This window comes from Aethalodelphis obliquidens, unplaced genomic scaffold (genome assembly GCF_003676395.1).
Source record: "Aethalodelphis obliquidens isolate GAN/ISIS:26980383/991018 unplaced genomic scaffold, ASM367639v1 scaffold55, whole genome shotgun sequence".
NCBI lineage: Eukaryota > Metazoa > Chordata > Mammalia > Artiodactyla > Delphinidae > Aethalodelphis > Aethalodelphis obliquidens.
The window spans coordinates 7060401-7081828 of NW_020837999.1; the positions used below are offsets into that span (position 1 = coordinate 7060401).

Genomic DNA, 21428 nt, shown 5'->3' on the forward strand with positions numbered 1-21428 from the left:
GCAGTGGCTCATGAGCAGAAACCACTGCAGGAACCAGTGCCAGGGTTGGAAAACATGAATTACAATTGATGAATTGCTGGAGGCTCAGTGTGGATAAACCTGAGAATTAAGAACTCCAGGGGAACCTGGTCATAGGGGAGCCCTCACATTATTGTGAGATTTACCTCCAGGAGCTCAACCAGGTTCCTACAGTAAATATCAGAGAAAAATTCTCATGCTTCTGGTAGAGGGGAGGGAAAAAGAACAATTTTGAAATATACCAGAGCAGTTGGTTTTTCTTAACGAAGTCTGCCCTTAGGGGAGATTAGTTATGCAGAGCCTAACTGACCTGGGGAAAGGGAAATATCTAACACTAGCCTGCTCTAGCTATTCTGTCCACCTAAGTGGGGAGAAAAAACTGAGAAACTCTTGTGAAGTTCACAGTCCATAGGCATAGGCTCACTAAAAGCCTGAGACCTAATCATAGGACTACAGAGCCCTTCTCTTCTCCCCATACCTCACTACCCCCTTACTAAAAGCCTATTTACAGCAGTTTTTTTTACCTGGTTCATCATGTCTGGCTATCAAGAAAAAAATTACAAGGCATATCAGAAGGCAAAAAAAAACCCCAAAAAACCAATTTGAAGGAACACATCAAGCAAGCATCAGAGCAAGACATGGCAGATGTTAGGATTATCAAACTGGGAATTTAAAACAACTATGATTAATATGTTAAGGGATCCAATGGATAAAGTATTTCCATGCAAGAACAGATGGGCAGTGTAAGCAGAGAAATGGAAATCCTAAGAAAGAACCAAAAAGAAATGCTAAAGATAAAAAATACTGTAACAGTAATGAAGAATGCCTCTGGGGACATCCTGGTGGCTCAGTGGTTAAGAATCCGCCTCCCAATGCAGGGGACACAGGTTTGATCCCTGGTCCAGGAAGATCCTACATGCTGCAGAGCAACTAAGCCCATGCGCCACAACTACTGAGCCTGCGCGCCCTAGAGCCCGTGCTCTGCAATAAGAGAAGCCACCGCAATGAGAAGCCCACGCACGGCAAAGAAGAGTAGCCCCTGCTTGCTGCAACTAGAGAAAACCTGTGCGCAGCAACAAAGACCCAACGTAGCCAAAAAGAAAAAAAAAAAGAATGCCTTTGGTGGGCTTATTAGTAGATGACACAGCTGAGGAAAGAATCTCTGAGCTAGAAAATATATCAATAGAATCCTTGAAAAGCAAAGAGAGCAAAGATTGAAGAAAGAAACCCAAACAAACCAATAGCCAAGGTCTGTGGGACAACTGCAAAAGGTATAACATACAGTTGACTCTGAACAACATGGGTTTGAACTATGCTGGTTCACTTATACACAGATTTCTTTCAATAGTAAATACTATAGTACTATGTGATCCAAGTTTGGTTGAATCTGTAGATGTGGAACTGCAGATACAGAGGAACCATGGATATGGAGGAATTGTGTGTATGGAGGGCCAACTATAATTATATATGGATTTTCGACTGTGTGGAGGGTTGGTGCCCCTAACCTGTGTTCAAGATTCAACTGTTAACACACAATGAGAATACCAGGAGAGAGAAAGTAACAGAAGAAGTATTGGAAACAATAATGACTGAGAATTTCTTCAAATTAATGCCAGACACCAAACCACAGATCAAGGGAGCTTAGAGAACTCCAAGCAGGATAAAAAAAACAAACAAAAAAAACCCCAAAAAACTGTATTGAGGCATATAATATTCAATCTACAGAAAGTCAAAGATAAGGAAAAAATCCTGAAAGAAGCTAGAGGGAAGAAAACACCTTACCTATAGAGTAACAAAGATAAGAATTACATCTGACTTCTCCTCAGAAACTGTGCAAGCAAGAAGACTGTGGAGTGTTAAAAAAAAAACCCAGCAACCTAGAATTCTGTGAAATTATCTTTCAAAAGTGAAGGAAACACAAATATTTTCCTGGACAAGTGAAAGTTGGAATTTGTCATCAGTAGAACTTCCTTGCAAGAAATGTTAAAAGAAGTTCTTCAGAGAGAAGGAAAATAATATATGTCAGAAACTTGGATCTGTATGAAGTAATGAAGAACATCAAAGAAGGAATAAGTGAAGGTAAAGTAAAAAGTTTTATTTTTCTTATTCTTAATTGATATAACATGACAGTTCAAAATAATACAATATTTGATTATGTATGCTTATATATAATATACATAAGTATGTGTTTATATATAAATATATTACGTAATATATACATATAAACATGTATTTATATATGTCTATATATAAGTGAAATGTATGACAACAATGATACAAGGGACATAATGGGCTGTCCAGGTATTACATATGTCCTTAAGAAGTATTTCTAAATATTATTTAATTTGAATATCTTTATAGAGAAATGTAAGTTTGACTGCTTCTTTTACAATGGGGTGATATACACATATACATAGAATAGAGACTACAGAGACTAGAGAAGAATTTCCAAAAATGATTGAGCAAAGGAACAAAAAAGCAATTTAACCAAATGAGTAAATGGAAGGACAGGAAAAAAGCAAACTCCAAGGTATAATTGTAAACATAAAAAAAATGATAATTAGGGAAATTTTAATATGGACTGGGTATTAGGTGATGTTAAGGAATTGTTAATTTTATCAGATGTGATAGTGTTATTATAAGTAGACCTTATATGTAAAAATTAAATATTCAAGTGTGAGTGAAATAACATGGTGCCTGGGATTTGCTTTAAAATACTCCAGTGATGGTGGGAGAAGTGAGAGTGGGAAGGAATAGATAAAACAAGATTAGCAAAGTATTAGCAAAAATTGAAGCTGGATGGTGGGTACATGGGCATTTGTGGATTTGTTACATTCTTTTTTTTCATGTATTTGCTTCTCCCAGAGTGAGAGATGAGAGGGAGAGAAAGGCACCCAATATGAAAGCAGGGTCTCATAACCTAATCTGGAAGTGACATACCATCACTTTTGTAGCATACAATTAGACTCACAGACCAGACCAACCTTACCGCAGTGCAAGAGGGGATTACACAGAGATCAGAAGGCAGGGATCACTAGGGGCATCTTGGAACCTAGCCACCACACCCACACAGAAAAAAAGACTTGGGGAATAAACATCAGAAAAGAAAGCTAAGAGAGGAAACTATTGGCAATGAGGTCCTTTATGATGGTACCTGCCGGCTGCCTGCTTCTCCTGTCTAATTTCTGGACACTTGCCTTTTTTCATTTTATTCTCCTGATAAACCAAACTGCTTTGATTTCCCCAAACAGTCCATTTTGTCTCACTGACTTTATTCTGTATATCTTGCACATGCTACTCTGTCTGGAATGTCCTTTCCACTCTTGCTACTTAGCAAAACTACTCTGTCTTTCAAACCTTTTTCAGCCATAACTTCCTTTCTGATCACTCTTCCAGTCTATACCCCGCCAGACTATTTATTTATTTATTTGGCTGCGCCAGGTCTTACTTGCAGCATGCAGATTCTTAATTGTGGCATGCGGGATCTAGTTCCCTGACCAGGGATCTATATCTATCATCTATCTATCTATCTATCTATCTATCATCATCTATCATCAAGCTAGATAGCTAGCTAGCTAATTTTTAAAATATTTATTCATTTATTTATTTGGCTGTGCTGGGTCTCAGTTGCCATGTGTAGGATCTTTAGTTGCAGCATGTGGGACCTAGTTCCCTGACCAGGGGTCGAACCCGGGCCCCCTGCATTGGGAGCACAGAGTCTTAACACTGGACCACCAGGGAAGTCCCTATCTATCTATTTATTATAGGAACTGTTGCATGCAGTTCTGGAAGCTGAGCAGTCCCACAGTCTGCCTCTGCAAGCTGGAGAACGAGGAAAGACAGCAGTATAATGCAGTCCAAGTCTGAAGGCCTGAGAACTAGGAGCTCTGATGGTCGAGGGCAGGAAAAGATGGACATCCCAGCTCAAGAAGAGAGAGAGAATTCTGCCATCTTTTCCTCTTTTGTTCCATATGGCCCCAAACAGATTGGATGATGTCTGCCCATATTGGTGAGTGTGGAAATCTACTCAGTCTACTGAATCAAATGCTAAGATCTTCTAGAAACATCTTCACAGACACACCAAGAAAAAATGTTTTACCAGCTACCTGGGCATCCTTTAGGCAAGTCAACTTGATACATAAAATTAACTACCACAGTGGTCCATACAACTTTCACAAAATTCTCATTTTCTCTTGAAAGCTAGAATTTTATCGTTGATGATAAAATGCAGTCAGTTGTTTTCCTTGAAGTGACAGCCTCACTGTGTTCATTTTCCACAAAATGTTCACCACCACCTGAGTCTGAATAACTTTGTCTCTCAGTCATTCTTTCAAAAAGAAGTGGCTTGTTCAGCTTGCAACTCAAAACAATCACACAAAGATTTTTCTTGTGACAATCACTCTTTCGGTATGCAGCAGCAATATTTCATATATCTAAGGGTTGAGATATCTTAGGTGAAATTGACTTTTTTTTTTGAATTGTAAGTGGATGGTGGTGAATATTATAACTAGTAGTACAGTTTGGTGCCACTGCCTTGAACTGTGCGAACACCTCAGCAACTTTATCTACCATTGTTTTTGCATCAAAAGTGCAAATGTCATCACAGTAAAAAAAAAAAAAAAAAGGCAAAAAACTTCCTAGGATAATTAAGGAAAAAGCTTTGACTCATGGATACTCTGAAAGAATCTTGAGTACTTCAGGGTTCACTTTGAGAGCCACTAATCAAACTCAAAGTTTGAAACTGTAAGCTTTTTTTCTTTTTTAATGTCTTTATTGGAGTATAATTGCTTTACAATGGTGTATTAGTTTCTGCTTTATAACAAAGTGAATCAGCTATATGTATACATATATCCCCATATCTCCTCCTTCTTGCATCTCCCTCCCTCCACCCTCCCTATCCCACCCCTCTAGGTGGTCACAAAGCATCGAGCTGATCTCCCTGTGCTATGCAACTGCTTCCCACTAGCTATTTTACATTTGGTAGTATATATATGTCCATGCCACTCTCTCACTTCGTCCCAGCTAACTCTTCCCCCTCCCCATGTCCTCGAGTCTATTCCCTACATCTGCATCTTTATTCCTGTCCTGTCCCTACGTTCTTCAGAACCTTTTTTTTCTTTTTTTTTCAGATTCCATATATATGTGTTAGCATACGGTATTTTTCTCTTTCTGACTTACTTCACTCTGTATGACAGTCTTTAGGTCCATCCACTGCACTACAAATAACTCAATTTCATTCTTTTTATGGCTGAGTAATAATCCATTGTATATATGTGCCACATCTTCTTTCTCCATTCATCTGTTTATGGACACATAGGTTGCTTCCATGTCCTGGCTATTGTAAATAGAGCTGCAATGAACATTGTGGTACATGACTCTTTTTGAATTATGGTTTTCTCAGGGTATATGACCAGTAGTGGGATTGCTGGGTCGTATGGTAGTTCTATTTTTAGTTTTTTAAGGAACCACCATGCTGTTCTCCATAGTGGCTGTATCAATTTACATTCCCACTAACAGTGCAAGAGGGTTCCCTTTGCTCCACACCCTCTCCAGGATTCATTGTTTGTAGATTTTGTGGTGATGTCCATTCTGACTGGTGTGAGGTGATACCTCATTGTAGTTTTGATTTGCATTTCTCTAATGATTAGTGATGTTGAGCATCCTTTCATGTGTTTGTTGGCAATCTGTATATCTTCTTTGGAGAAATGTCTATTTAGGTCTTCTGCCCATTTTGGGATTGGGTTGTTTGTTTTTTTGATATTCAGCTGCAAGAGCTGCTTGTAAATTTTGGAGATTAATCCTTTGTCAGTTGCTTCATTTGCAAATATTTTCTCCCATTCTGAGGGTTGTCTTTTTGTCTTGTTTATGGTTTCCTTTGCTGTGCAAAAGCTTTTAAGTTTTATTAGGTCCCTTTTGTTTATTTTTGTTTTTATTTCCATTTCTCTAGGAGGTGGGTCAACAAGGATCTTGCTGTGATTTATGTCCTAGAGTGTTCTGCCTATGTTTTCCTCTAAGAATTTGTTAGTGTCTGGCGTTACATTTAGGTCTTTAATCCATTTTGAGCTTATTTTTGTGTATGGTGTTAGGGAGTGATCTAATCTCATACTTTTACATGTAGCTGTCCAGTTTTCCCAGCACCACTTATTGAAGAGGCTGTCTTTTCTCCATTGTATATTCTTACCTCCATTATCAAAAACAAGATGACCATATGTGAGTGGGTTTATTTCTGGGCTTTCTATCCTGTTGCATTGATCTATATTTCTGTTTTTGTGCTAGTACCATACTATCTTGATTACTGTAACTTTGTAGTATAGTCTGAAGTCCAGAAACCTGATTCCTCCAGCTCCGTTTTTCTGTCTCAAGATTGCTTTGGCTATTCATATCTTTTGTGTTTCCTTACAAATTTTGAATTTTTTTGTTCTAGTTCTGAGAAAAATGCCATTGGTAGTTTGATAGGTATTGCACTGAATATGTAGATTGCTTTGGGTAGTATAGTCATTTTCACAATGTTGATTCTTCCCATCCAAGAACATGGTATATCTCTCCATCTGTTTGTGTCATCTTTAATTTCTTTCATCAGTGTCTTAAAGTTTTCTGCATTATAGGTCTTTTATCTCCTTAGGTAGGTTTTTTCCTTGGTATTTTTTTAAACATCTTTATTAGAGTATAATTGCTTTACAGTGGTGCGTCAGTTTCTGCTTTATAACAAAGTGAATCAGTTATACATATACATATGTCCCCATATCTCTTCCCTCTTGCATCTCCATCCCTCCCACCCTCCCTATCCCATCCCTCTAGGTGGTTACAAAGCACCGAGCTGATCTCCCTGTGCTATGCAGCTGCTTCCCATTAACTATCTATTTTATGTTTGGTAGTGTATATACGTCCATGCCACTCTCTCACTTTGTCCTAGCTTACCCTTTCCCCTCCCCCAATCCTCAAGTTCATTCTCTAGTAGGTCTGCATCTTTTTTTTTTTTTTAACATCTTTATGGAGTATAATTGCTTTACAATGGTGTGTTAGTTTCTGCTTTATAACAAAGTGAATCAGTTATACATATACATATGTTCCCATATCTCTTCCCTCTTGCATATCCCTCCCTCCCACCCTCCCTATCCCACCCCTCTAGGTGGTCACAAAGCACCGAGCTGATCTCCCTGTGCTATGCTGCTGCTTCCCACTAGCTATCTATTTTACGTTTGGTAGTGTATATATGTCCATGCCACTCTCTCACTTTGTCACAGCTTACACTTTGCCCTCCCCATATCCTCAAGTCCATTCTCTAGTAGGTCTGTGTCTTTATTCCTGTCTTACCCCTAGGTTCTTCATGACATTTTTTTTTTCTTAGATTCCATATATATGTGTTAGCATACGGTATTTGTCTTTCTCTTTCTGACTTACTTCACTCTGTATGACAGACTCTAGGTCCATCCACCTCACCACAAATAACTCAATTTCGTTTCTTTTTATGGCTGAGTAATATTCCATTGTATATATGTGCCACATCTTTTTTATCCATTCATCCGATGATGGACACTTAGGTTGCTTCCATGTCCTGGCTATTGTAAATAGAGCTGCAATGAACATTTTGGTACATGACTCTTTTTGAATTATGGTTTTCTCAGGGTATATGCCCAGTAGTGGGATTGCTGGGTCATATGGTAGTTCTATTTGTAGTTTTTTAAGGAACCTCCATACTGTTCTCCATAGTGGCTGTACCAATTCACATTCCCACCAGCAGTGCAAGAGTGTTCCCTTTTCTCCACACCCTCTCCAGCAGGTCTGCATCTTTATTCCTGTCTTGCCCCTATATTCCTTGGTATTTTATCCTTTTTGTTGCAATGGTAAATGGGAGTGTTTCTTTAATTTCTCTTTCAGATTTTTCATCATTAGTGTATAGGAATGGAAGAGGTTTCTATGCATTAATTTTGTATCCTGCTACTTTACCAAATTCATTGATCAGCTCTAGTAGATTTCTAGTAGCATCTTTAGGATTCTCTATGTATAGTATCATGTTATCTGCAAACAGTGACAGCTTTACTTCTTCTTTCCCAATTTGGCTTCCTTTTATTTCTTTTTCTTCTCTGATTGCTGTGGCTAAAACTTCCAAAACTATGTTGAATAATAATGGTGAGAGTGGACATCCTTGTCTTGTTCCTGATCTTGGAGGAAATGGTTTCAGTTTTTCACTATTGAGAATGATGTTGGCTGTGGGTTTGTCATATATGGCCTTTATTATGTTGAGGTAAGTTCCCTCTATGCCTCCTTTCTGGAGGGTTTTTTTTGTGTGTGTGTGGTACGCGGGCCTCTCACTGTTGTGGCCTCTATTGTTGCGGAGCACAGGCTCCAGACGCGCAGGCCCAGCGGCCATGGCTCACGGGCCTAGCCTCTCCGCGGCATGTGGGATCTTCCCGGAGCGGGGCACGAACCCCGTGTCCCCTGCATCAGCAGGCGGACTCTCAACCACTGCGCCACCAGGGAAGCCCTCTGGAGGGTTTTTATCATAAATGGGTGTTGAATTTTGTTGAAAGCTTTTTCTGCATTTTTGAGACAATCATATGGTTTTTCTCCTTCAAGTTGTTAATATGTTTTATCACATTGATTGATTTGCATATATTGAAGAATCCTTGCATTCCTGGGGTAAACCCCACTTGATCATGGTGTATGATCCTTTTAAGGTGCTGTTGGATTCTGTTTGCTAGTATTTTGTTGAGGATTTTTGCATCTATGTTTATCAGTGATATTGGCCTGTAGTTTTCTTTTTTTGTAAAATCTTTGTCTAGTTTTGGTATCAGGGTTATGGTGGCCTTGTAGAATGAGTTTGGGAGTGTTCCTCCCTCTGCTATATTTTGGAAGAGTTTGAGAAGGTTAGGTGTTAGCTCTTCTCTAAATGTTTGATAGAATTCACCTGTGAAGCCATCTGGTCCTGGGCTTTTGTTTGTTGGAAGATTTTTTTAAAAAATTTTTATTTTATTTATTTTTCTGTCTGTGTTGGGTCTTCGTTGCTGAGCACTGGTTCTTCTCTAGTTGTGGAGAGCGGGGGCTACTCTTCGTTGGGTTGTGCGGGTTTCTTATTGCGTTGGCTTCTCTTGTTGCGGAGCACGGGCTCTAGGCTCACAGGCTTCAGTAGTTGTGGCACGTGGGCTCAGTAGTTGTGGCTCCCGGGCTCTAGAGCGCAGGCTCAGTAGTTGTGGTGCATGGGCTTAGTTGCTCCATGGCATGTGGAATCTTCCCAGACCGGGACTCAAACCCGTGTCCCCTGCATTGGCAGGCGGATTCTTAACCACTGTGCCACCGGGGAAGCCCTCCTTTTTCATTTCTAATTCTATTAATTTGAGTCTTCTCCCTTTTTTTCTTGATGAGTCTGGCTAATGGTTTATCAATTTTGTTTATCTTCTTAAAGAAACAGCTTTTAGTTTTATTGATCTTTACTATTGTTTTCTTCATTTCTTTTTCATTTATTTCTGATCTCATCTTTATGATTTCTTTCCTTCTGCTAAATTCGGGCTTTTTTGTTCTTCTTTCTCTAATTGCTTTAGGTGTAAGTTTAGGTTGTTTATTTGAGATGTTTGTTGTTTCTTGACGTAGTGTTGTATTGCTATCAACTTCCCTCTTAGAACTGCTTTTGCTGCATCCCATAGGTTTTGGGTTGTCGTGTTTTCATTGTCATCTCTTTCTAGGTATTTTTTAATTTCCTCTTTGATTTCTTCAGTGATCTCTTGGTTATTTAGTAGTGTATTCTTTAGCCTCCATGCATTTGTATTTTTTACAGACTTTTTCCTGTAATTCATGTCTAGTCTCATAGCATTGTTGTCGGAAAAGATACTTGATACGATTTCAATTTTCCTAAATATTCCAAGGCTTGATTTGTGACCAAAGATATGATCTATCTTGGAGAATGTTCCATGAGCACTTGAGAAGAAAGTGTATTCTGTTGTTTTTGGATGGAATGTCCTATAAATATCAATTAAGGACATCTTGTTTAATGTCTCATTTGAAGCTTGTGTTTATTTATTTATTTTCATTTTGGATGATCTGTCCATTGGTGAAAGTGGGGTGTTAAAGTCCCCTACTATGATTGTGTTACCGTCAATTTCCCCTTTTATTGCTGTTAGCATTTGCCTTATGTATTGAGGTGCTCCTGTGTTGGGTGTGTAAAGATTTACGCTTGTTATATCTTCTTCTTGGATTGATCCCTTGATCATTATGTAGTGTCCTTCTTTGTCTCTTGTAATAATCTTTATTTTAAAGTCTATTTTATCTGACATGAGAATTGCTACTCCAGCTTTCTTTTGATTTCCATTTGCATGGAATATCTTTTTCCATACCCTCACTTTCAGTCTGTATGTGTCCCTAGGTCTGAAGTGGGTCTCTTGTAGGCAGCATATGTATGGGTCTTGTTTTTGCATCCATTCAGCAATTCTGTGTCTTTTGGTTGGAGCATTTAATCCATTTACATTTAAGGTAGTTATCGATATGTATGTTCCTCGTAACATTTTCTTAATTGTTTTGGGTTTGTTATTGTAGGTCTTTTCCTTTTCTTGTGTTCCCTGCCTAGAGAAGTTCCTTTAGCATTTGTGGTAAAGCTGTTTTGCTGGTGCTGAATTCTCTTAGCTTTTGCTTGTCTGTAAACATTTTAATTTCTCCATCGAATCTGAATGAGATCCTTGCTGGATAGAGTGTCTTGGTTGTAAGTTTTTCCCTTTCATCACTTTAAATATGTCCTGCCACTCCCTTCTGCCTTGCAGAGTTTCTGCGGAAAGATCAGCTGTTAACTTCATGGGGATTCCCTTGTATGTTATTTGTTGTTTTTCCTTTGCTGCTTTTAATATTTTTTCTTTGTATTTAATTTTTGATAGTTTGATTAATATGTGTCTTGGGATGTTTCTCCTTGGATTTATCCTGTATAGGACTCTCTGCGCTTCCTGGACTTGACTATTTCCTTTCCCATATTAGGGAATTTTTCAACTATAATCTCTTCAAATATTTTCTCAGTCCCTTTCTTTTTGTCTTCTTCTTCTGGGACACATATAATTCGAATGTTGGTGCATTTAATGTTGTCCCAGAGGTCTCTGTCATTCTTTGTTCTTTATTCTGCTCTGTGGTAGTTATTTTCACTATTTTATCTTCCAGGTCACTATCCGTTCTTCTGCCTCAGTTTTTCTGCTATTGATTCCTTCTAGAGAATTTTTAATTTCATTTATTGTGTTGTTCATCATTGTTTGTTTGCTCTTTAGTTCTTCTAGATCCTTGTTAAATGTTTCTTGTATTTTCTCCATTCTATTTCCACGATTTTGGATCATCTTTACTATTGTTACTCTGAATTCTTTTTTCAGGTAGACTGCCTATTTCCTCTTCATTTGTTTGGTTGGGTGGGTTTTTATCTTGCTCCTTCTGTTGTGTGTTTCTCTGTCTTCTCATTTTACTTAACTTACTGTGTTTGCGGTCTCCTTTTCACAGGCTGCAGGATCGTAGTTCCCGTTTTTTTTGGTGTCTGTCCCCAGTGGGTAAGGTTAGTTCAGTGGGTTATGTAGGCTTCCTGGTCGAGGGGACTGGTGCCTGTGTTCTGGTGGATGAGGCTGGATCTTGTCTTTCTGGTGGGCAGGACTGCATCCGGTGGTGTGTTTTGGGGTGTCATTGACCTTATTATGATTTTAAGCAGCCTCTCTGCTGATGGGTGGGGTTGTGTTCCTTTCTTGCTAGTTGTTTGGCATTGGGTGTCCAGCACTGTAGCTTGCTGGTCATTGAGTGGAGCTGGGTCTTAGCGTTGAGATGGAGATCTCTGGGAGAGCTTATGCTGTTTGATATTACATGGAGCCAGGTGGACTCTGGTAGACCAATGTCCTGAATTGGGCTCCCCCACTCAGAGGCTCAGGCCTGACACCCTGCCAGAGCATGAAGACCCTGTCACATGGCTCAGAAGAAAAGGGAGAAAAAAATAAAATAAAATAAAATATAGTTATTAAAATAAAAAGTAAGAAAATTATTAAAAATAAAAATAATTCAAAAGTAATTAAAAAACAAGGAAAGAAGAGAGGAGCCTAACCAAAAATGAAATCCACCATGATAACAAGTGCTAAAACCTATATTAAAAAACAAACAAACAAAAAAAACGGACAGACAGAACCCCAGGACAAATGGTAAAAGCAAAGCTATACAGACAGAATCACACAAAGAAGCCTACACATATACACTCACAAAAAGAGGAGGAAAAAAATATATATGTATGTATAAAAAAAAAGGAAGAGAGCAACCAAATCAATAAACAAATCTACCACTGATAATAAACTCTAAATACTAAACTAAGATAAACATAAAACCAGAAACAAATTAGATGTAGAAAGCAAACCCCAAGTCTACATTTGCTTCTAAGGTCCACCGCCTCAATTTTGGGATGATTTGTTGTCTATTCCGGTATTCCAGAGATGCAGGGTACATCAAGTAGACTGTGGAGATTTAATCCGCTGCTCCTGAGGCTGCTGGGAGGAATTTCCCTTTCTCTTCTTTGTTTGCACAGCTCCTGGGGTTCAGCTTTGGGTTTGGCCCCGCCTTTGCATGTATGTCGCCTGAGGGCGTCTGTTCTTCACTCAGACAGGATGGGGTTAAAGTAGAAGCTGATTAGGGGGCTCTGGCTCACTCAGGCCAGGGGGAGGGAGGGGTACGGAATGCAGAGAGCCTGTGGCGGCAGAGGCCGGCATGACGTTGCACCAGCCTGAGGCGCACTGTGTGTTCTCCTGGGGACGTTGTCCCTGGATCGCGGGACCCTGGCAGTGGTGGGCTGCACAGGCTCCTGGGAGGGGAGGTGTTGATAGTGACCTGTGCTTGCACACAGGCTTCTTGGTGGCTGCAGCAGTAGCCTTAGCATTTCATGCCCATCTCTGGTGTCTGTTCTGATAGCCGTGGCTTGTGCTCATCTCTGGAGCTTGTTCAGGTAGTGCTCTGAATCCCCTCTCCTCGTGCACCCCAAAACAATGGTCTCTTGCCTCTTAAGCAGTTCCAGACTTTTTCCCGGACTCCCTCCTGGCTAGCTGTGGCGCACTAGCTCCCTTCAGGCTGTGTTCATGCCGCCAACCCCAGTCCTCTCCCTGGGATCTGACCTCCGAAGCCCGAGCCTCAGCTCCAAGCCCCCGCCTGCCCCGGCCGGTGAGCAGACAAGCCTCTCAGGCTGGTGAGTGCTGGTCAGCACCGATCCTCTGTGTGGGAATCTCTCCGCTTTGCCCTCTGCACCCCTGTTGTTGCGCTCTCCTCTGTGGCTCCGAAGCTTCCCCCCTCCGCCACCCACAGTCTCCAGCTGTGAAGGGGCTTCCTAGTGTGTGGAAACCTTTCCTCCTTCATGGCTCCCTCCCACTGGTGCAGGTCCCGTCCCTATTTTGTCTCTGTTTATTCTTTTTTCTTTTGCGCTACCCAGGTACGTGGGGAGTTTCTTGCCTTTTGGGAAGCCTGAGGTCTTCTGCTAGCATTCAGTAGGTGTTCTGTAGGAGTTGTTCTACACGTAGATGTTATTTCTGAGGTATTTGTGGGGAGGAAGGTGATCTCCACGTCTTACTCCTCTGCCATTTTGAAGGTCTACTTGAAACTGTAAGCTTTTTGAAGGCAGGGACTGTTTCTGTTTAGTAGGAGTCCAAATATATATTGATCTAAATTCACACTGAAGATACATGTCCTCTTTTCCTAGGAATTCAGAATCCCTTTAGTAAATATTCTAACTTTCTAGGATAGGGATATTAATAGGTTACTGACAGTTATTGGAACACCCTGAATATTTAATGTTAGTATAATACCATCCGTCTTCTACATTTAAAAGTTCCTAACCATGACTAAATAACTTAAAGGTTACTATTGTTAAGGACACTTAAGACAACTCTAGTTGAAGAGTTTTGTCATTTCTCGGAGCTATTCTTATCAGTCACTTCCAGTACAGAGACCTCAAAGCAATTTAAAGAGCCAGTGTCACAAAGTACTTAGACAACTAGCCAGTGATATTTGGGTTTACTGGTCTGTTTTTGCCTCTTCCTTCTTCTCTCCTCTATTTCTTTCCTTATCCCATTTTTTTTTTCTTTTCCCATCTGTTTCCTAAGTTAATATAAAGTTTGAAATGCTTTTTCCCTACTTTCACTCAAATATTGTTCAGAAGGGACCTTTTCTACTTTACAGTTGTCAAGAACTAGTCTCTGCAGTGTAGATTATTTGTAGATAAAATATTGGAGAACAAAACTGGGGAACAGTGACATTAGAAATGGGAATGTGGAGAGAACTATAGAGAAGAATGGGTTTGGAATCAGGGGATGTGCATTTGAGGTTCAGCATCTACCATGTCATTTTAACTTTTCTAAGCTTCAATTTACTTATTTATAAAATGAAGATAACCACCAACCCAACCCAAGTTTACTTCATAGTGTTGTGGAAATCACTGTGCAAATAAGTTAATAAATATTCTATTTTACACCAATGTCTTTTATAGAATAAGTACACTTCACTCAATAAAACTGGAGCACCTTCAGTGTAAGGAAAAAAAAGACCCTTTAGACTCCGATGGTTACTTTGGCCAGTGCTATAGTTCCTGGGTCTCTACTCTTGAATCACTGCCATGTGAATTGCTCTTACTGGGGACTTCCCTGCTTATGGAAAGTCTAACCCCTAGAATTTTGTTGCTGTTACTATTCCCCTCCTTTTCTTCAAATATATGAAATAGTAGAGTCTTTGGAAATATGTGATTTTGTCTTGAAGACTGACTGTTAGTGATGCAGTACCGTAATGATCTCATAAAAATTTTTATACTTTTTCAATGTTGCATACCAGACCTTAAAATTAAGGTCTATTAGTATATTTAGTTCCAGGCCATGTTTCAGGTAGGTCTGCAGTGGCTGTATGGCATAGAAAGAGAAATGAAGTAGGAGTTAGGGGAACTGATTTCAAATGTTGGTTCTATCATTGACTATTTACACTTAGGCAGGACTTCCTTGGTTTTCAGTCTTAAAGCAGAGCGATAAATGGGTTTAAACCAGATGATGATGATGATTTTATTTAGCCATTAAAAAAAATATTTATTTTTCACTGTGTTGGGTCTTTGTTGCTGTGCGCGGGCTTTCTCTAGTTGCGGTGAGTGGGAGTTACTCTTCATTGTGGTGCACGGGCTTCTCATTGCATTGGCTTCTCTTGTTGTGGAGCACAGGCTCTAGGCACAGTGGGCTTCAGTAGCTGTGGCATGTGAACTCAGTAGTTGTGGCTTGAGGGCTGTAGAGCACAGGCTCAGTAGTTGTGGCTCACAGGCTCTGGAGCGCAGTAGTTGTGGCTTAATTGCTGCGTGACATGTGGGATCTTCTCAGACCAGGGCTTGAACCTGTGTACCCTGCATTGGCAGGAGGATTCTTAACCACTGCGCCACCAGGGAAGCCTGATGTTGATGATGATTTTTTAATTAATTTATTTTTGTCTGTGTTGGGTCTTCATTGCTGCACGTGGGCTTTCTCTAGTTGCGGCGTGCAGGCTTCTCATTGCAGTGGCTTCTCTTGTTGTGGAGCACGGGCGGTAGGCGTGCGGGCTTCAGTAGTTGAGGCACATGGGCTCAGTAGTTGTGGCTCACAGGCTCTGGAGCGCAGGCTCAATAGTTGTGGTGCACAGGCTTAGTTGCTCCGCGGCATACAGGATCTTCCCAGACCAGGGCTCAAACCCGTGTCCCTTGTGTTGGCAGGTGGATTCTTAACCACTGTGCCACCAGGGAAGTCCCTGGACCAGATGATTTTTAAAAGTCCTTCTAGCTCAAAATTGTTTGATTCCAAGTCCCACACAAGAAAATAAGTTTAGAGGTTAGGTAATATACTACTATTATATAAAATATATAATAAAAATTCATTCATAATTCTAGCTGGTAATCCCTTTATTCCTTCAGGTTGTAAGTACTTTTAACTTTATAATAGGAAGTGTAAATGATATAGAAACAGAAAATCTAAATTAAGTAGCAGAGATACAAGCATTAAAAAGCATTAACCAAAATTTTTTTATGGTAAGTACTACCTTTATTTTAAAAAGTTATACATGCTAGAAAAAAGCATAAATGATGCATGTAAACAATTGTTTACCAAATACTTATTTTTTTTCCTTATAAAGGTGCAAATGATCTTTAAATGTAAACACAAATGTTGCCAAACATTTTTGTAGTGAGGGGAGGGAGAAGAAGGTTATTCCTTATGGTTGTGGTTAGTCTTTTTCAAAGCTTTTACTGCAAGATACATTGAAAAAATTGGTGTATGATCACAATAACAAAACCACTTTAACCACTGAAATCTGTGTTCTTCTTTTTCCTTAAAAATGTTAACTTTTTACCAGAAAGTGCAATTTGAGAGTGGTGGTAATAGTGGCTTTATAGAATGAGGATAATGATATATAGTTTTTATAAAAGAACCAAGATTTTATCAGTTAAATGCCTCAATTGATTTTATACTCGTTAGCATACTATTTCATGAACTGAAGAATTCATTCCCTTGGAGGCTGTGATTACAGGTAAGCCTCAGCTTCAGCAGGCCTGAGCATCAAGTGTAAATTGCATAACAGTATTCACTGCTGGGGAGAGGCCATTTCTCCCTGCTGGTCCTTAGTAGCAATAGGAAATAGAAAGGAGAGTTGCTTCAGTCAGTAACATTTTTGAGCAAAAACTTGCAGAGTTACACGTGATTCTACTGGGGGATTCTCAAGACAGTATATGAGAATCATATACTGTTTTTGTAGAGGCACTGAGCAGAGCTCTAGATCTAGCAGGAACTCTAGAAAAAAAGACTTTATAGTGGCAAGCAAGTCTATAAGGAAGGAAACAAGGTGTGAGCTTCCACTGATGAAAACTTTGGCATCTGAGTCCTGGTCTTATTGATTTAATATTCCTTTTGAATTGTTCTAGTTAAATGAGATGTTTGTTTTGTTTTTTAGATTTTTAAGTCTTCTGGTGCTTACTGCAAGAATGATGCCTAACTAACACACCTTGCATACCTATCTTTGTCACTGATAAGTCCCTGTAAGTAGTGGAGTCTTGTGGATGGAGTGCTTAGAACTGACAACTAGATCCCATATAGACCTCTTCCCTTATTAGTAGTTTCAAACTTAATCAGTATCTTAAAAATAAGGTTTTACTGCTTGAAATGTTTTTTTTTTTTTGTCTTTCCTTTTTTTCTCTTTTGGTGGGAGGAAGGCTAAATCCCAAAACAAAAAACCAAAAACCCAGCAACAAAAATCCCATGATAAATTAAAACCAAAAATAAATATTCTTCTGCACAGAACTGAAAATTATTGTGCAAAGGTGGCGTCTTGCAGGTGAAGTACTTTCAATGTATCTGTATTTCCACATGTTGAGGCACCGGCAAATAATAAAATTTGTTTAGTGTATTCTAGAGCTGTACAAAGCTCCAAAGTCAAAGCTCTCCACAATACAGAGGAGCAAATGCATGACTGTCTTCTATATGGTCACCATATATGGGATTCACAATGTGTCATTTTTATAACTCCTACACCACCTCCAAGCCGACGGTAATTCATCCCGCCATATAACCTGCAAAGAAAGAAACACAATCAGATTTCTAAATAGAAAAAGCACTATTTCATCCATAATGTAGATGTTAATAAAACACAATTCTTTGTTTTATATTACAACTAATATTTTTAGCCTCATACATCTCTTCCAAAGAGTAGGAGCTGGAATTGAGCACTGGCAAGTAGCAGAATTATTTCAGACATTGACTGAAATTCTCTGACTTTTAGAACACTGTTTTAAGAGAGCACCATATCCATTTTGCCTTGTAACTTTATAACTCTACATGTAGACTGACTTATAACAATTACACAGAATCACATATTCTACATTTTTGTGTCTAATTTTGACCCTGGCTATAATATTTTCCCACCCACATTTTGCTTTTGCCTAAACTTCAGTGATTTATTTCTATCCTTTTGTTTTGTATGTACTCTTAGAAGTCTTCTCAAACCCTTTATGGAACAAAGCTGGATATGATTAAATAAAGTCTGCATCTAGTTTTTGATATGTGAAAAAGATCATCTTCAAAATTAAGGATTTCCATGGAAAAGAATATTAGATCCTCTGTCAACTGTAAGTATTGATTTTAAATTGGCTTTAAATTTGGGATATGTAACTACAAAAATTTATATAGTAATCCCTCAACAGATGGTCCTTAAGAATTTCATGAATATTACTTGGTCAAATATTACTAACATATATTAGTAATAGTTACTGAGAAACAAGTCCTTACATAGGATGATAGTCATTAAGTGGCAGAAATAAACTTGGCTGTCTTCCCAAATTATGCTTACCCAGATTCCCACTAAAAATAGAAAGCTGTATATGGAAGAAAATACACCATAAGTGAGAGGCTCCTATTCATGAAAACCTGCCATTCTCTTTCCCTTAACCTCTATTAGGTTTTGCTGAAATGTTACCTTTTCAGTGGGGCCTCCCTGGGCTACCTTTTAAAGTGGATAATCCTCCCTGGACTCCCTGCCTCTCTGCTATTTGCCATAGCACTTCCACCCCTGGTATGGCACTATCTCCCTTGTAATGTCAGCTCCAGGCGGGCAGGGAATTTTGTTGTGTTCACTTTTGTATCCCCAGGGTCTAGAGCACTCAGTAAATCTTTACTTCATGAAAAAGGTTGTGAAAATGTGATGTATAAGCAAAAAGTGCTACAGTGTTATTAGTCTGACTTTTAGTATTGTGACCACTGAGCCATGCAGAGCATGAGAGAGATGCAGAATCCAAAGAATGTCATTCAGATATCTGTCAAAGTTGTGGCTTTCCCTGTTTCCCAGAGATGAAGACTATAAAAAGAACCCAGTAAATTCATTAGTTGAATCTTATATACTAATGAAAAAAATCTGGGTGATAGTTACAGGCTCAAAATTAGAAAATGTATACTCAGAATGCAGCAGGAATGGACTACAAGACTGCCCCTTCTGGAATATAAAAGTGACTATAAAAGACGTCAGCTTATCTTTCATAGTCATGAGAAAAATCTTTCAGAATGTCTTCTGCCTCAGATATCATATCTAGACTGCTATCTGTGATTTATGTGCAACCTCAACCACTGAGATGGTTACCCCAGACGTGTTTAGGCAAATAAGCCCAATTCTTTGAGAAAGAACTGCTTAGAAGGTAAAACTGTTTTTTTTTCAAAGCTAGTATTTAAAATAGATATTAGTATAGATATAAAGTACCTCAAACCCATACTATTAATATTTTATATTAAAAATGAGAATTAACTATATATTTGACCTTTTAAACTTATAGTGTTTAAGAGACTTTGGCATATTAGAGCATCTATCAGATTAGTTTTGTCAATCAAGCTTAAAATGTGTGATTGAGCAAAGATCAAGTTTAAAATGTATGACTGAGCAAAGATTTAGACTTAGGATTTTAAGTTGAAAGGTTTAAGAGAATTTTGCTACATTTGTAAAAGTTTTTGAATATTTAAAATAAATGCAAGAGTCACCCAATTTATGTGAATTTATAAGAACTACTTAAGTATTTAGGAAGGATTTGTTAGACAATTAAGGATTTAAAAGCAAAGTAAAATTAAGCCTATGATACAGCTTAACTTAAACTCTCCTAAGTAAGATGTAGCCTCCTTGCTAAAAGTGACTGTTACAATTTACTAGACATTAAAATAGAGTAATAACATATTTAAATATTTTTAAAACTCAAGAGAAAAAATCAGTTTTAAAATGAAATAAAATATTATTTTTAAAACGGTAACTGCAATTTGTTTTTCCTGGGCATAAAAATTGCAATGACAGATTGACAGCCAAAGGTCTAGGTTCTAATTCTAACTCTGTCACTAACTTGCTTAGGCAGGTCTCTATTTCTCAGTGCTTTAGTTTCCTCAGCTGAATGTGACGGAGCTAGAGGGGAGATTGTTTTTTCTGTTTTTGCTACCTCCAATTATAAAACTGGACAGTTACCAAAGAGAGGAATTTTGTAAGATGTCAGCCACTTTAGAGCAATGAAGTCAAAATAAGCCATCGAATATGGGTAACTTTGAGCCCTTTTCAAAGTACTGCAAGAGGTAATTCAGTATACTGACCATCTTGATTTTGATGGTCATGTTTTATCTCAAGCCCATGATTTTCAAGTCAGCAGTGAGGTGATTTGCAACATAGCTTAAAGGTTACCTCCATGTATTGGCATCAGGATCAAAAACTTCAATGGTCTTCAAGTACGTTGTGCCATCAAAACCTCCTACAGCCATGAGCTGTCCATTCACTACGGCCAGGCCAACCTATGGGACCAAAACACAGTGGCTGCTGAAGAAGCTGCTCTCTATTAGATATGGATGAATCTATATATCCAATCCAATCCAATATCAATGAATTCGAGTGAAGTTAGATAAGGTAGTAGATAAGACAGGGCGATGCCTTTCAAAGAAGCAACTGATTACAAGATAAATCATAAGATGCAAACTATTGTATATAGAATGGATAAACCACAAGGTCCTACTGTATAGCAGAGGGAACTATATTCAGTATCCTGTGATAAACCATAATGGAAAAGAATATTAAAAGAGAATGTATATATGTATAACTGAATCATTTGCTGTACAGCAGAAATTAATATTATACATCAACTATACTTCAATAAAAGTAAATAAATCATAAAAATAATTCTCTAATTAAAGATATGATTGGATATAAGATATTTAACTTCTTGAGATAATAGTAATCAAAAGAAATTAACTTTTTTTTCCAGTACAAAAGTGACGGGTTGTTTTGCCTATACAGTGCATCTCCTCACTGTCCCATTGTATTATACTTTACAGATCAGACTTCTCCTTCTGCACAGCCCTCTCTTGGTGCTTTTGCTTTTCAAAGTTTTCAGTAGCCGGGCACTTACTCCACTACGGCGGGATGTCATAGCCACCACTGGAGACCACTGGTTGGTTCTGGGGTTGTATCTCTCAGCACTGCTAAGCTCTGTAGTGTCATCTCTGCCTCCTACGGCATAGATCATATCCTGATACACTGCGCAGCCTAGGTGTTTCCTCCGGGTCCCCATAGGGGCTATGGTGTGCCATCTGTTTTCCTGAGGATTATAACGCTCCACTGCAGGGAAAAGAAAAACCAGTAAGTGACCATGCAATCATTTCCTTTCACCTCTAGTTTTCTTCATAGCTACCTTCACTTTGTGATAACATATATTTTCAATAAGCAATCTGATTTTTGCTTCTGAGAAGGAATCATCTACCTTTGGATAATACTACTATATTCTCATCAGGGACTGATTTCTTTTAGGTATGGTTGATGGAAGGGGCATGTGTTGGAGTTAAGGTACCTAGTTCTAGTTCTGGCTATATGACTCATTAGCTACGTGACTCGTGGCATCTCTCCTTATCTTTAAATGACAGGATTAGACTATAAAC

At 38.8% G+C, this 21428-nt stretch overlaps 1 protein-coding gene and 1 long non-coding RNA gene across 6 annotated transcripts in view; one reads left to right on the forward strand and one right to left on the reverse strand.

Moving 5' to 3' along the window:
* The first annotated feature begins 1041 nt into the window (after nt 1-1041).
* The window catches only part of LOC113609197 (uncharacterized), a 67623-nt gene continuing 47236 nt past the window's right edge, over nt 1042-21428 (forward strand). For all 4 annotated transcript variants that reach the window (XR_003428551.1, XR_003428553.1, XR_003428554.1 and 1 more), the window contains exons 1-4: nt 1042-2097; nt 3786-4027; nt 17974-18109; nt 20829-21132. This is a non-coding gene — a long non-coding RNA (uncharacterized LOC113609197). The remainder of the gene's footprint in view (nt 2098-3785; nt 4028-17973; nt 18110-20828; nt 21133-21428) is intronic.
* Nucleotides 16008-21428, reverse strand: part of KLHL20 (kelch like family member 20) — an 85628-nt gene continuing 80207 nt past the window's right edge. The window contains exons 10-12 of one of the 2 annotated variants that reach the window (XM_027086291.1): nt 20903-21111; nt 20185-20291; nt 16008-17554 (exon numbers count right to left, since the gene is read on the reverse strand). In XM_027086291.1, the coding sequence (XP_026942092.1) occupies nt 17470-17554; nt 20185-20291; nt 20903-21111 (401 nt within the window). In that variant the 3' untranslated portion in view covers nt 16008-17469. The remainder of the gene's footprint in view (nt 17555-20184; nt 20292-20902; nt 21112-21428) is intronic. The other variant, XM_027086293.1, reaches the window with a different exon arrangement.